The 14,863-nt window shown below is 38.5% G+C and overlaps 1 protein-coding gene across 1 annotated transcript in view; it reads left to right on the top strand.

Moving 5' to 3' along the window:
• Positions 1-1,105: 1,105 nt before the first annotated feature.
• The window catches only part of HSPA12A (heat shock protein family A (Hsp70) member 12A), a 41,311-nt gene continuing 27,553 nt past the window's right edge, over positions 1,106-14,863 (top strand). Inside the window, exons 1-6 of the mRNA XM_008629379.2 lie at positions 1,106-1,241; positions 3,048-3,133; positions 5,039-5,166; positions 11,547-11,733; positions 12,586-12,690; positions 14,515-14,631. Coding sequence (XP_008627601.1) covers positions 1,226-1,241; positions 3,048-3,133; positions 5,039-5,166; positions 11,547-11,733; positions 12,586-12,690; positions 14,515-14,631 — 639 coding nt within the window. The 5' untranslated portion in view covers positions 1,106-1,225. The remainder of the gene's footprint in view (positions 1,242-3,047; positions 3,134-5,038; positions 5,167-11,546; positions 11,734-12,585; positions 12,691-14,514; positions 14,632-14,863) is intronic.

Genomic DNA, 14,863 nt, shown 5'->3' with positions numbered 1-14,863 from the left:
AGTTGATTATGGTTTTTTGTTACAGAAGCCACAATAAGTCATTCTAAGTCATTCTGCTTTTAAAAACTGTTCCAAATGCCCTGATCCTATCCAGGACAGTCCAGGCATCCTTTTTCATTTTCACGATTGCAAATCAGGTTCTTTGCAATCCTTTTCCCATTCTCTGGCTCAGAACAGATGCTTTTATTTCTGTCAGATCAACCAATCATGGTGCTTTAGAGATAAGGGATTTTTAAATATCCTGGAATATCTATGCATTTACTGCTCTTCAGAACACAGCTGTAAAAATTGTGACACATGCACATTTTTTTCACCAAGGAAACACTAACTCAACAAAATATGAAAGCTTCCACATGGGCAAATATATTTTAACACCTTGCAGTTCAAATGGGGTGGGCAGTACAAATATCCTAATTTCATTTGCTTTTGACAATCATTTCACTGCCTGTTGAGAAGTCTTGGCATTAGATCCAGGCAGGATGCACTGTAGAATTATTTTATTTAGCTGGGTATTTGCAGGAACAGCAGTGAATACAAGGCAGCATGGTCATGGGTTTGGAAGGGTCCTTTTTATTAATTAATTTGGATCAATTCTTGGTAGGACACCACCCAAGTTAGTGGTTTCATTGGGTGGATATGAATACTGGATATTAAATCACTGCTCTCTGAAATATAAAAACGTGTATCCTTTCACACAGGATTTTCTGAGTTGCACATAGAGATATAAATAACTTCTCAAGGCTGATAGCTGAAGATGGGTTGGAAGATGCATCTTAGAAACACAGAATAGTTTGGGGGATTGGAAAGGACCTTAAAGATCATCTCATTCCAACCCCCTGCCATGGGCAGGGACACCTTCCTCTAGACCAGGTTGCTCCAAGCCCCGTCCAGCCTGGCTGTGAGCACTTGCAGGGATGGGGCAGCCACAGTTTCTCTGGACAGCCTGTGCTGGTGCATCTCCACTGTGACAGTAAAGAATTTCTTCCTGATGTCTAATGGAAATCTACCCTTTTTCATTTTAAAGCCCTTACCCTTTGTTCTGTCATTACATGCCCTTGTAAAATGTCCCTCTCTGACTCTTTTGTAGGCCCCTTTTAGGTACTGGAAGGTGCTCTAAGGTCTCTCTGGAGCCTTCTCTCCCAGCCTGTTTCCATAGCAGAGGTGCTCCAGCCCTCTGATCATCTCTGTGGCCTCCTCTGGATCTGCTCCAGCACAACTCTGAAACATGAGCGCCGAAACAGGTAACCAAAAGAATTAGTGGCAAAGTGAAACACTGAAAACACACAGACAGTGATTTGATGTCTACATTTTTGTGCTTCAAGTCAGCATCCTAAGTGGTGGTAAAGTGCCAGTTTCCAAAGATGTTGAGTCAGTGTTGCAATGCCCTGGTCTGCTCAGGAAGTACTGGTTTGGGTCCAGCCAGGAATGATAGCAGGATGCAAGGAATATATTTTGTTAGTAATTCTCTGGTTTTCTTTCTGTGTCGAAATACTGTTCTTCAATTCTAAAATAAATAGCATGTTGCTGGTGCAAAAATTAAGAGGCAAAAATTGCACAAAGGGGGCTGATAACTGCATCTGTTCCAAAGATATCTTAATGAACCGAGCAGATTCTGTGCTTGTCGCATTTGGCCTGTGACTTTTTGTACTTCACTGCAAGAGGAGTGACTTAATATATTCCTGGAGAACTTGTGTAGAAAATGCAAATGCTGTGCTTCTGCAAATGCTTCTGAAAATCAGGCTGAGCATGCATGTTATAACTTAAAGAAATAAATGATGTTACAAGAGCAATATTAAGATTTGGAGGAAGATTTTTTCTTGTGGGAGCATTATCTCCTACTTGCCCACTGCATGGTTTTTGAATCTTCCCTGGGAAACAACACATACTTGATTACCAAGAACAACAGGATTCTTCACTAAGTAATTCTAAGGTCTTGGAGAGCAGCTCTGGTGTCATCTTGGAGTTATGCTGTGAATTGTCAGTCATGTCTAGGAATAACATGCTATGAATAAATGCGTGATGCATCCAAGTAGGTGATAAAAATACATTGAAATGTGTTATTTAGTATTTATTATTAATAATAAATCTTCAGAGACCTATTAGATCATTCTGCTTTACATCTACTTATAGCTTCTATGCTGTAGAAGAGAGTTCAGTAAGCTCAGGGCTTAAATTTGGGAGCAGAGGAGTTTGAGCATGGGCAGGGTGTGTGGTACCTTTTGTACATTCCATTGTGATAAACTATTGCATTCTTCATAAGAGTACATGGTATATATGAATCCATCTAAGCCATCAGTGCTTAACTGTTTTAATAAGCCATTTCCTTTTCTATCATCAGCAGTGTAAATAACAGAATGAAAAATAAAAGTAGTGCATTACAGTATTTGTCACTCCTTTGGTCTGTTCCTTTAAATGAAGTTTTAGTATTGTATGCTGGGTAGAAATATTTCTTTGATGACTTGTTAATAATGCTTTCCTTTTTCCCAGCTGGATTCTGTCCTGCAGTAGTATTAACAGCTGCAAGATGTTTCAGTGCAGAGTGTAGTGAAGGATAAAAACAGAGACAGTATTGGGAAAGTTTCAGAATAAAGGCTCAGGATGGACAAATTGCAACTTATTCTTCCTACTTTGTCCCATTGCTCTCAACTCCTCTTTTTCTTGAAAATGAGTCTGTCTTTTTGGATCTCACAGCTTGTGTTTAGTTTCTACATTCATACATTTAAATCTTAGGCAGTGTGTGGTGCTCAAGCTGCTTGTACCAACTATGATTTTTTAATATATTTAGGAAGACTTTTAAGATGCACATGACAATGTAATAAAATAATGGTAGTTTGTCATGAAGGTCAGACAAACATTTGAAACCTAAACTGCAGTTGTGTCTTAGGATGTTTTAAGGGCAAAACATGTATTTTAGATGGCAGCTGTGGAATTTGCTTTCTGTTTTAGCAGATTTTTTACAACTGGAAAACAGTTTAGCAGTATGCAAAGTAACTGTTGTATCTACTCATTCTGCTTACTGACACTGATGAGTATTTGTTTCTTTTTAGATGCAGTTTCCACATCTGCTTACTCATCACCAGCCAAAAGTTTGGGAGACCCTGGAATAACTCCACTGTCTCCATCACACATTGTGGTAAGAAGTGCACTCTTAACATATTCTGTATGCTGACATTACATTCTTGTGCCTGTTTAGTGGGACATAATTTATTTGGAAAGTTGTCATTTCCTCCATACTGATTACCTTTATGCTATCCATAGTATGAAGTGAGATTTTGGTCACACTGGGGTTGTTGACAGAGCTCTCATTCCTTTTCATTGGGCTCCTAGTTTTGCCGTTTTTCATTTGCTATACTCATAGACTTGCTCCTGCATATTTTTATATCAAACACAGGGACTTGATCCTCAGGGTTCCCAAAATCTGTACTTGTCTTTATCACTGATTTGTTTAGGCAGCCCCTGATAAGTCGTCTTCCTTTCAGAGAAAAAGAAGGATATATATGATACTCAAAAGTAAAACGCAAATTCCTGGAGAAAAAAATCTGCTCTGAGAGAGAGGTAGAAGCTCAAAATAGAACTAACTGGTTTTATTTCTTAAGGAAAATAGCCACTTCTGTGAGCTTTAAGAAGCAAGACAATGTCCCATAGGTAGTGTGTTTTAGTCTCTTGTACATCATGCTGATTTTGTTGATAAACTCCTGTTAAAACTTAACTCCCACCCGTTTTTAAGATCACCAGTATGATATACGTACTGTAACACAGTACATGCACAGTGTATTTCATGCTATTGCAAAGCATCGTGTTCAGAACACATTTTTATCCTTGTCAGCCTTCTGCCTTAGCTTTCTGATTCAAGTTCAGAGTTGTGCAGAAACCCATGTTCAGGGTTTCCAGTGCTGTCTCTCATGGTTTTTGCCTTTTATTCCCTTCTTTCTCATATTCTCTTGAAATTCCCTTTTTACTTCTGTCATATCGATGAATCATGTCCTATTTCAATTAGATTTGCTGGTTAAACTCTTTGAGGAAGACACTGTCCTAGTTGATAAAGCTTTATTAGGAGAATCCAAACAAATCTTTCATATTTAAGACCAAAACTTACTGCTCTTGTTTTTCCATTTCAAGTAGCAGGTGTATGGAGTGATCTTGGAAAATGTAGGGGTACAACAGAAACGTGCAGTAAGTGGGAGATACGGAATTAACAGAGATGTGTGCGGAATATGGTGGAACACTGCTCATAGAGTGAGACATTTGGCAGCTCCTCTGTGGAAGATAACAACAGTTGCTTCAAAGTGTTTCTGAGAGTACAGGCTGAGCAGCCCTGGTGGATTTAGGGCAACAAGGCTGGTGAAGGGTCTGGAGCATATTGCCCTTGACTGTGCTTTTCAGGGATTGCAGGAATACAGGTAAAAGGCAGGGAGAAGGATTCAAATTCATCATAAGCAGCCAAAAAGCTTCCCACATTCTAGCAGAGGCAGGAGGAAAGAATGCATGTAGTGCTGGCTAAATAGGTGTTACATAAATTCTTCTTTATATCATGGGATACAAAGCTTATTTTGCTGTATTTTGGGTGGATGGGTTTGTCTCCGTTATTTTTGAATGGCAATAGTATTTCATGTTCAAGGTTATGACATAGTTAAGTTGTAAAATCAGCAAGTAAGTCCCAAATATACCACATTAATAGGCATAAACATATTCTTCAGTTGATCAGTTTAGGAAGAAAAAAAAATAAAAAAACCCCCCATCCCTAAACCCGTAAGTTTTAATAATACAGGATAAGAAGTACTCCAAAAATCAGTATGAAGGAAGCTTTGATTAGAAAATCATGTATAAAAAGCTCTAGCATATATGTTGAGTCATGTATTGAATTTCCAATTCCATTGGAATGTGCAGCTTTCTGGTATCAACTTTGGTCACAAAGGCAAGTTTAAGTCAGTCCTGATTTTCACTGCAGAGATGTGCAGGTCTTGCAGAGCAAAACTTCTGACAGGTTACAATGATTCTGATCAGTGACCCTGTCTATTTTGCTTGTGCTGTTTAACAGAAGGACTCTGATGCAGACGATGCTGTAGAACAGTTATTTCTTGTTGTTGTGGCTATTGATTTTGGCACAACATCCAGTGGCTACGCCTACAGCTTCACCAAGGAGCCAGAATGTATTCATGTAATGAGGTAAGGTCTGCAATGCAGCATTTAGTTTGTGACTGTGATAACATGGGTTGCCTGCAGTAGCCGTCAATATTTTCTACAGGAGCCTGAAGTGTCTGGTTTTGTCTGGCAATACCACAGTGTGCAGATTTCTCGTGGTTGTGACTTTTTGTTGCATCTTACTGTATTCTGATTTGCTTTAGTAGTCAATGGGAGCACATCCCCTCTCATTTTGCTGAGTTTACAAAATGACAGAGTAAAAGGAGGGTTCAGTGAATATCGAGAATTGTTCAGGGAGCAGATTTAATAATTAAGTCAGGATGCCCTTATCTCAGAGACTGATTTTCTAAGGGTCATGGCATCCAGGAGCTGCCCATCCTGTGGAATCACACCCTGTATGGTTGGGTGTACAACACCTGGGTACTTCCACTGGGAGTTCCTTTGGCTGATTCAAGCTTTGTGGCATTAAATTTGAATCAAATCTATGATATTGATCCATTGATACTGCGAAATAAACAATCAACAGTCATGAATGTGAAAATGAAATTTTGATGTGAAATCTGTCTGTGTTATATGTATGTAAAGGACAGGATTTAGATGCTGTGATGTAGGGGGTTTATTTTTAAATTTCTAGATTAAATCAGCACAATACAAGTCTATGCAATTACAAATGCAAAAACTGTTATGGCAGCGACCTGAAAGGTTTGCCCTACAAACCATTGTTATAATATTTTATAGTCTTTTTTAAAAAGTTATTTATAACTTAAAACATACACATTTCTTATTAAAGTATATTTAAAATTACTATGTTGTAACAAGAGCAAGATATAGATAATTTTAGATATAAACTATGTATATATGAAAAGCTCAGCCATAGAGGTTCAAGGCTGCTGTTACAGAAGTAGGTACTGTGCTGTAATGCTGAGAACAAAAGGTCAAAAAGCCTAATTTCCTGCAGTCCAGTGTGACATCATACTGCATTTTTTCTAAGCAAAGGTGGTAGCTGAATGCAGCTCCCTAAATCTCAGCAGACACTATTGATTGTGCAGTCGGTCTGCATAGCTGGTTTGTGCATGGCTGCAAAGTATTTCAAAGATGCACTGCAGCTGAGGGATTTGAAATACTGTCTAAAGGAGAGTGAATTAGGAATGGTGTTATGCCATCCAGTTGCAAAGATATCTATCATTTGCAGGATGGACAAGTAATGCTTTCGAGGTCTTTTCTGCATTTCAGCCATCTCTTGTTCTCTCAGCAGTACAGGAAGGTGCCTGAGGTTGGAAGTCAAAGGACAGGCTCTGTGTTGCTGTCTCAGACAGCTCTCAGGGTGGGCAAGTTGGAACCCACTTTTATCAATTCCTATTCTCTTCTGGCAGCAAGTAATTAATTAAAGTTCTTAAAGAAGTTGGATGTAATGAGAGAAAACATCTCTGAAGCTGTATCTGAGCAAGCCTAAATTGTATTTAGAACAACTCTGTGTTGTTCTTTAAACTCTGTGGAGATTTTACTGTGTGAAATCACTGCTGTTTCTAGGGAAGTCCTTGAAGTGCCTTGGACTCAAGTTTTACCTTAGGACCTGGTTTTGCTCTTGGATTCACGTTATAGATTAGATTCTCCTTCCCTGGAGAAATCCCTTCTCCTTACCGGGCTTCCTGCTGTCAGTCACTGGGACATTGAAATCCAGGTGCTTGCAGTATATTCCAAATCTTAATTGAAATTTTGCTGCTTGTGGTTGAAAACACGACGTTTTCTTCCTTGTGTAGTAATGGCAGCATGACTGTGATTTCAGACCTGTGTAGCTATTATATGAGATACTGATGTTGAAAGAAATTAAATAAATTACTTCATGTGTTTCCAACCAGAAGGGGGGAACATTTTTATTTTTTGGGTGAGGGGGAGATACATTCATATTTCCAACAGGTATTTCTAACAATGGAATATATCTTAATACCAAGAATTATTTTAATTTTTTTTAAAAGAGGTATTTCTGTCCAGGAGGGATTTTGGCAAGATATAATTGAAATTGACTTACCAAATAATACATGTAATATCTTTAAATATATTTATATATACATACTCATGAAATAAAGAAATTCAATTAAAAGAAGGGTATATTTATTAAGATAAGTCTTCAGTAGTTCAGAAGGTATTAAGGGGCTCAAACTCTGTGTATAATGAGGCTTACATGTAGGATAACTTACAAATATTTCAGCAGAGTAAATGTAGCTTCCCAGCGGCAATCGAGAATGTTTACTTTAAAATAAAGCATACCAGTGATGCATGGTCCTCTCTACTTCCTAACATTTTTTCCACCTTCCCTCCTTAGTGTTGATCCTTTCCAGATACTTAGATTTCTGCCTACCTTTAACAAAGCTGCTTTTCTCTAAAAGGGTAAGATGGGTTTGTTTAGAAGGTTCTGCTTTGGAAAAGTGAACACATGGGGCTTTAGCACCAGGTTTGAGTGTAGTGCCAGCAGTGCCGTGGTTCTTGTTGTGTAATTAGTAGGCAAACAAAGTCATGTTTTTGACTGTGTGTGTTTCTTTGCTGTGATGACCAGTGCTAAAAAAAATGAGGTTATAAGCATTGACTTAACAAAGTTTTTTAAGCATCTGCTTTGCTGTGATGACCAGTGCTAAAAAAAATGAGTTTATAAGCATTGACTTAACAAAGTTCTTTAAGCATCTATTTATCTTTTAATGTATGAGTAGCCTCACTCATCTCAGCATGTTTGGAGTTGGGTGTGGGTTTGTAAATGTTCAATGAATGACTTCACTTCGATTGCAAAACCTTGGTTACTGTTTTATCAGTTTTAGGTAGTACTGACAACGCTTGATAGGTGCCCCCAGCTTCTGTTAAAGGTAGCTGTGGTTCAGACTCTTTTCTGCAGAGTGAACGTGTTACGAGTGCTGTTTGCACCATAACTTGAGACTGGAGTAAAGGCATCTGAACAGCCTGGCCATGAGCTCAGCACTTCAGTGAGCAGGGCAGTGCCAGAGCCATGAGGAATATTTGCTGCTGTAGAACAAGTGAATGTGTCTCATTTGGAAGAAATATATGAGATATTACACAGTTTTGAAAAACTTCTCTTGATTTATATGCACTTACATGAAGTTACAGATGTTTTGGCTACTGGCTAAATAGCATCCAACTGAATGGGAGTATTTCACAAATGGAGAAGAATAAATGAAAAAATGCATGTGGCTATGAAACAAATTGCAGTCTGTCTTTGGAAGGAGGGAGAATGTTGTCTCTTTTCAGTGCAACTTCAACCTTCAGGTTTTTTCCTTTTCCCTCTCTTCCCTGTCTGATTGTAATTATTGGGAGACACACACTTGCCTTTTTTCTGCATACACACTGCTGGTGGCACTCAGCTGCATTTTGATGACCCCAGTGTTTCATTTCCTTGAATGTGGAGCTGCAGCTCTGGATCGAATTCTCATCACTCTGCACAAGTCACTCTTTGGTCTGTCTTAGCCAGATTGAAGTGCGAGTAAGGGCGTGTCTTTAACCTTTATATAACCTCATGCTCCTTTTCTGACTCTCTTGTCTCTATTTTCACTTCTAGTATACAGTTAGATGCTCTGTGGCTATAAACAGGTCTATATTGTTTATATCTCTGTTGAGATACTCCACTTTGTATCAACCTAGGAACGCATATGTTTTCATTTGAAAGAAGTCTACTTTGGTTCTGTTTGAATAGTTATTTAACTGTGGTTCTGCTCTGCAAAAATATCCCCTACATGCATTTAGCACAATTCTGGCTTGTATAGGTTTATGCTTTTGGTAGGCATTTCCTTTTTATTTTTATTTTTCCTAACAGCATTATTACCATTATTTTGCCTGTATTGGTACCATGAAAGAAATCTGCAAACGAAGGTGATGCAGTCCTAGCCCTACTGACTAAAATCCTCTCCTAACTGGAGCGAGGCCAGGCTCCACCTGGGAAGAGTGTTGCAGCCAGGAGTTACCATTCCCCTGCTTTTGCATCTGCTTCTCTCTAGAAAAACATCACATGGGAATATTTTTATATCTCTGATTGCAAATGGTAAAGTCATGCTTCCCCTTCTCTTTCCGTACTGTCGTTTCTGTGACTGAACAGTAATGCAAGACGAGGGCTTTAGAACATGCTGAGCAATTACCGTGTCCAGTTTCCATCAGAAACTCATCAGGAAGCGAACATCCAATTCTCCAGGTGGCTTTGAAAATTTCATCCTGTAGCACTGAACATAAATTTGTCTTCATTTAAACTGCACCTTAAGCGTGCTTATTCCGGAAAGAGAAAATGTGCCTGGCCGTAATGAGAAACAAAGAAGCATTGTTATTAGCCACAGCCTATTTATGGCATTTCCCACCAGTGACTCAGAATGAATCATTAATGATTCCAAGCAAAAACGATATCAGTCTGTCTCCTCTCTGCTTGCAGCGGGTGTGTGGGATTTAACAATCTGGTGCAATAGCAGTGTTTTCTGTTCATGAGCTGTGAGATCCCAGCTTCTTCACATTGGAACCATATGTTTGCTGTAACACCTACTCAAAGGTTTTGGAGTTGACCAAGTGCATTTCTAGCAGCAGGTTAGAAGAAATGACCTGGAGCAGAGCCCTTGCCAGCTGATTATAGCTCAGGGGCTGAGCAGCGGAACTAGGCAGGTTTAGGGAAGTTTTTTCAAGTGGATGAATGTGGAAATCATTCCACTCCTCATCATGCTGTTTCTGCTTTCAGGGCAATGGAATTCTCTTCTGCACTGAAGGAAGTTCAGACATGTTATTCTCTGCTGCTTGTGCAAAAAAAGAGATTTTGCTCTGTCTGATCCAGTTGAATGCTCTGAGGGGCTCCCAGCCCTTCAGAAGATCCCATTCCTTGTTGTTTTGCCAAGTACAAACGCCTTAGATTGCAGTTTTCCATGTCACTTTTCTGCCTTGGTCTGGAGGTCAATTAATTTTCAATGGATTCAACTGTTTCTGAGAGTAAAATGGAAATTATTTTTTCTACATGCTCTTCCTATGTCCATAAACAGCTACCACAGAGCAAGGCAGCCTTTTTATGCTTCAGAATGAGGGCTTTGGCAGGAGTATATTCTGAAAGTGTGTTTTGCTATCTTTAGAAAAAGCAATCGACATGTAGTTTAATAATGAATGCAGTTGCCTGTGTGATCTTAACTTGGCTCCTGTTTGAGCTATGTTATGATTATGTCTGAGAGCATAAACAGATTTTCCACTGATGCCTTTTTAAGAAAATATTTTCTGGTAAATGTTTGTTTCTCATACAGAAAGTACTTGTATATGGTGGGGGGAGGAACAGTAAAGTCAGTTTCTTCCATTCTGCATTTTTTTTGTGATGGAGAAATGAGGAGACAGGAATGCTCCCAGCTGTTTCTACAACCTTCTACTGTCTGACCTTTTTGTCCTGCCATGCCCCCCTTCTGTTCCTACTGCTGGGTGTTCCCATATTCAATGTTCTTATTTATTTCCTTATTTATTTCCTTATCCGTTCTGTGAAAGCAGCGTTGGGTTACTTTTGCCTTAATACTTTCATGAGTAACCCCCCAAAGATACCTTCACAATCTTGATGAGATAGGATAGTTTTATTCACTAGTAGTGACAAATATTTTGGTGCCTTTGAGATCCTTTGACGTCAGGGAAGTCTGCTTCATTTTTGACAGATTAAAACTTGTGTAGAGCATTTTGGGCATTTGAAACACAAAATCCATCAACTTAACATGAGTAGAAAGTGCAATGCAGAGAGCTCAACATCTGCAGGCATGTATGCCTTCAGAGTTTCAGGTTCTAGGAAATGAGGCACATGATCAGATGTGGGTTGAACTGGCTTGTCTTGTTTCAGAGAGTATTCTGGGACAGAAATGGGGATTTAATCAACTTCCCCGTGGTGATGTGCAGATGACTTAAGCAGGTCCCTAATTCAGAATGGGAAAAATATCTCTTGCCAAGTAACCATTCATGAAGTCTGAATCACAATTGGAAAGGCCGTATTTAGGGTTTTATTCGTAGTTTTCTTGGATAATTACTTGATTTGGTTTTTTTTCTCTGCAATATTTATTACGTGTGTTGGCTTAGGTAGAAATTTTAAGTACAAAACTGTTTCCTTAATTGTGTATGGCTTACTTCAGGGAATCTGTGTTCTTATCTGAGTGGGATATATCCTTAAGAATTACAAACTAACTGCAAAAATGTACTGAATTACCTGAAATGAAAATTGCAGTCTTTTTTTCTTAGGTGGGAATAAAACCCCTTGATTTTGGTATTATATGGTTTGAAATTACTATCTTTGGAGGGGAAAGCAATCTGTACAATTTGCCAGCACACTTGTTTTTTCTCATGATACACTTGGTTTTTTTCTGCTGCTCTAAAACTGAGCATCACTAACTGGAGCTGTTTCACTCTTTGGCCAGACGATGGGAAGGTGGAGATCCAGGTGTTTCCAATCAGAAGACACCAACCACTATCCTCCTAACACCAGAGAGAAAGTTCCATAGCTTTGGCTATGCAGCAAGAGACTACTACCATGACTTGGATCCCTCTGAATCAAAGCACTGGTTGTATTTTGAAAAGTTCAAGATGAAGCTACATACCAGTGGTGTAAGTAATATCCAAACTGTGTTTGCTGCTCAGGTTGTTTTCCTCTGAACAGTACTAGATTTTTGCCTGAAAATTGTCAACTAGAAGTGAAGCATTTCTAAGTTTAGAGAGTAGATGGAATAAATTGAACTCTTCAGTTAGCATTATGATTCATATTGTTTCTCACTGCATTTGGCAACTGTATCTTGCCAGCCTTCCTTGTAGATCTTAAAAGTTCAGTATCTGCTTTGCTTAGATCTTCATGTCCTGTCTGGCGAGTCTGCATGAGGTTGGTTTGGTCAACAAATCTGGTAGCAGAAATGGGATGTAAGAGCTATACTGAGCTCTAGAGCAGCAGAGCAAATTCACCAGAATTTCGTTGCCAGAACTGCAAGTGCCAGTCAGGCTGTTAATTTGACATTATTCCTACTGATTGTATTTTTGTCTTTAGTCCATTCTAGAATTTTGGGAATAGGCCAATACTTTCTGTTTTGAGGTGTTTTCTGGTTTCATGTGTTGGTGGGAAAACAAAATTCTATTCTTTTAACTCTTAACTTGGATTAAATATCTTGCATCGGCAGCTTCATTGCAATTATTTACAGATACATGTACTGCAATTATTTAGTCCATATTTCTCTCTCTGCCTGCAGTTATCTGTAGGCATGGAAAGTGTTTAAAAACAAAGTCTAAAATAAGCAGCAAAATGTCATGCTCCAGGAAATTCAAGTGATGAGTTAAATCCTCTTCAGAATAGTTTTGTCAGTTTTTCCTAACCGGGTGAATAATGAAGAGTTCCCTGTCCTCAAGCAGTGGGAATTAATTTGATGTTTGCCTTTTTCTTTTAATAACTTCTAGTTATTTTCTTTCATGTAGAATCTTACCATGGAGACAGACCTGACAGCTGCAAATGGCAAAAAAGTCAAAGCACTTGAGATATTTGCTTATGCTCTGCAGTTCTTTAAGGAACAGGCATTAAAGGTGGGGTAATGCTTCCTTATCAAGATTTGCTGTATTTATAACTAGTATAAATATGAGCTTAATATTTTCAACCTTGCCAAGCTTTGACCTAAGTAGTATTTGATGTAAACAAAGTAAGGCAGGTGTAGAAACTCCAGGCAGGCTGTGGACTCTGGAGAGCTCACAATACCCTGAAGTAATTTCCCCTTGCACAGGTCAAGCTTGATCACTGATAGCATCACTGTGATGCAGAGTTCTGAATAGCTTTTTACTGGTTTAGATATTTTCTGCCGTATTTTTAATGGAAAAAAAGGTTGATTTGACAAGAAAATTAAAAAGCTTATAATTTTCCATTTCTGATTTGAAATGTTGCAGTGCTCATTTCTTGCAGTGTTCTTCTTGGATCACAAGACTGTTTTTCTTATTCTCCAATGGAATACATGTCCCCAGTAAACAGGTTTTGAGATTTTTAAATCCTGTGTAAACAGTCAATTGTGAGTTAAGTAAACACTGGCTTCCAACATGCCACTATAATGTCAGTGTAAGCAGACCAATTCCTGGGTCAAATCAGAGTATTCATCCAAGCAAGTGTTGTTTAAAATAGCCTTATGGTTAAAAGCTAACCTGCTTTTTTGAATAGGTTTAATTTACTTTCTCTGAGATGCCAGTCTGTTCCTTATGGCTGGAGAGAAACAATCCTGCCACTACAACTCAAATTCCTTGTCTTGTCAAAGACATCTTGAACTATATTTTTTTGGGCTTGATTGTAAAGTCACAGACTTGGACCTGTGCATGGTCTGGGGATAGTCTTAGCAAATATGAATGTTGGATAAAATCCCATATATTTGCTGTGCTGCCTGTTCAGGGCTACATCCTTTTCCTGATGTTAATAACTAAATCCCTGGCATTTGTGGGTGAATCCTGGAACTAATTAGACAAGCCATGTGAGTGGGCTGTTACTTTGGACTGTAATGTGTCTGTGGTGCCCTGTGCAGTATAATGGTACTACTTTTCCAGCATGGATTTTTGAAGTGCAGCATAGCTAAACAAACACAACACCTTGGCTCAGCACATGCAGAAACATTTTTTTATATTCTAAAGGCCTGTTGTCCACCTTTCTGAACCTTTCTCTGTTTGGATGGAGATTTAGATAGGACATATGGTAATGACATTTTACTTGGAACCTTGCCCAAAACATGTCAGTATGTCACCTAATTTGCAAATGCAGTACAGACTTTCCTCTTTTTTAAGGGGGAAAAAAAGGACAATAAAAGTACTAAACTAGTCTTGAATGTTTGCTTAAAGCAAAATTTTGAAGGACCAATCAGTCATTTTTTTAAAGGGGTTAACTATAACTTCCCCTTGTTAACTGCATTATAAAAAATTGATTTAAAGGTAAGTGGTGTATAAAGAAGTCATTGAAAAATCCAGATTGTAAAACATAAATGTTCATCAGTGATACCCCAAATATTTTTCTCTCTATTAATCAAAATGTAAGTGTGAATTCTTCAAGCTACAGCAAATCCCATACCATGGCTAAGAATGTACATAATTCTGTAAATTGCTGCTTTTGCAAAAGCCAAATTTTCTGTATGTTGAGCAGTAAACTTTTCTGTAGGCCTCCTTGAGAAAGCTTCAACCTTAATCCCACCTTTTGGCATAGTAAAGCATTCTTGGCAGGTTGGAAGTAATTCTGATTTGTAGCATGGATGTAACAGAAGAAAAATTGAAAAGAGGATTACTGTTACCAGAGCCAACAGAAAATAATGTTCTCCTGTAAAGTAGAGACCCATCATTTTGCATTCACCTCTATTTTCCTTTTTTTTTTTTTTTTTTTTTTTTTAGGAACTCAGTGACCAAGGAGGCTCGGACTTTGAAAACACTGAAGTAAGATGGGTCATTACAGTGCCTGCTATTTGGAAGCAGCCTGCAAAGCAGTTTATGAGACAAGCTGCCTACAAGGTAATATTACAGGCTGAATGTAGAAATGCCCCTTTAAAGCCCTCGTTTATAGGCTAAATGATAAGCTGTATTTGGGGCAATTTACTCTAGTATAAACTGTATAAATACAGTCTAGAAACACTGAAAGAGGAGTTAAATCTACCAAGCAGTAGGTGTAGGTTATATGTATTCACCTCTTAAGTGCCTTTTTCTTACTATTTACTTTCATATATTGGTGTCCCTCACTGACTGA

This window comes from Corvus brachyrhynchos, unplaced genomic scaffold, assembly GCF_000691975.1.
Source record: "Corvus brachyrhynchos isolate BGI_N302 unplaced genomic scaffold, ASM69197v1 scaffold783, whole genome shotgun sequence".
NCBI classification, from domain to species: domain Eukaryota; kingdom Metazoa; phylum Chordata; class Aves; order Passeriformes; family Corvidae; genus Corvus; species Corvus brachyrhynchos.
This window is presented reverse-complemented; position numbering and strand designations above follow the sequence as displayed.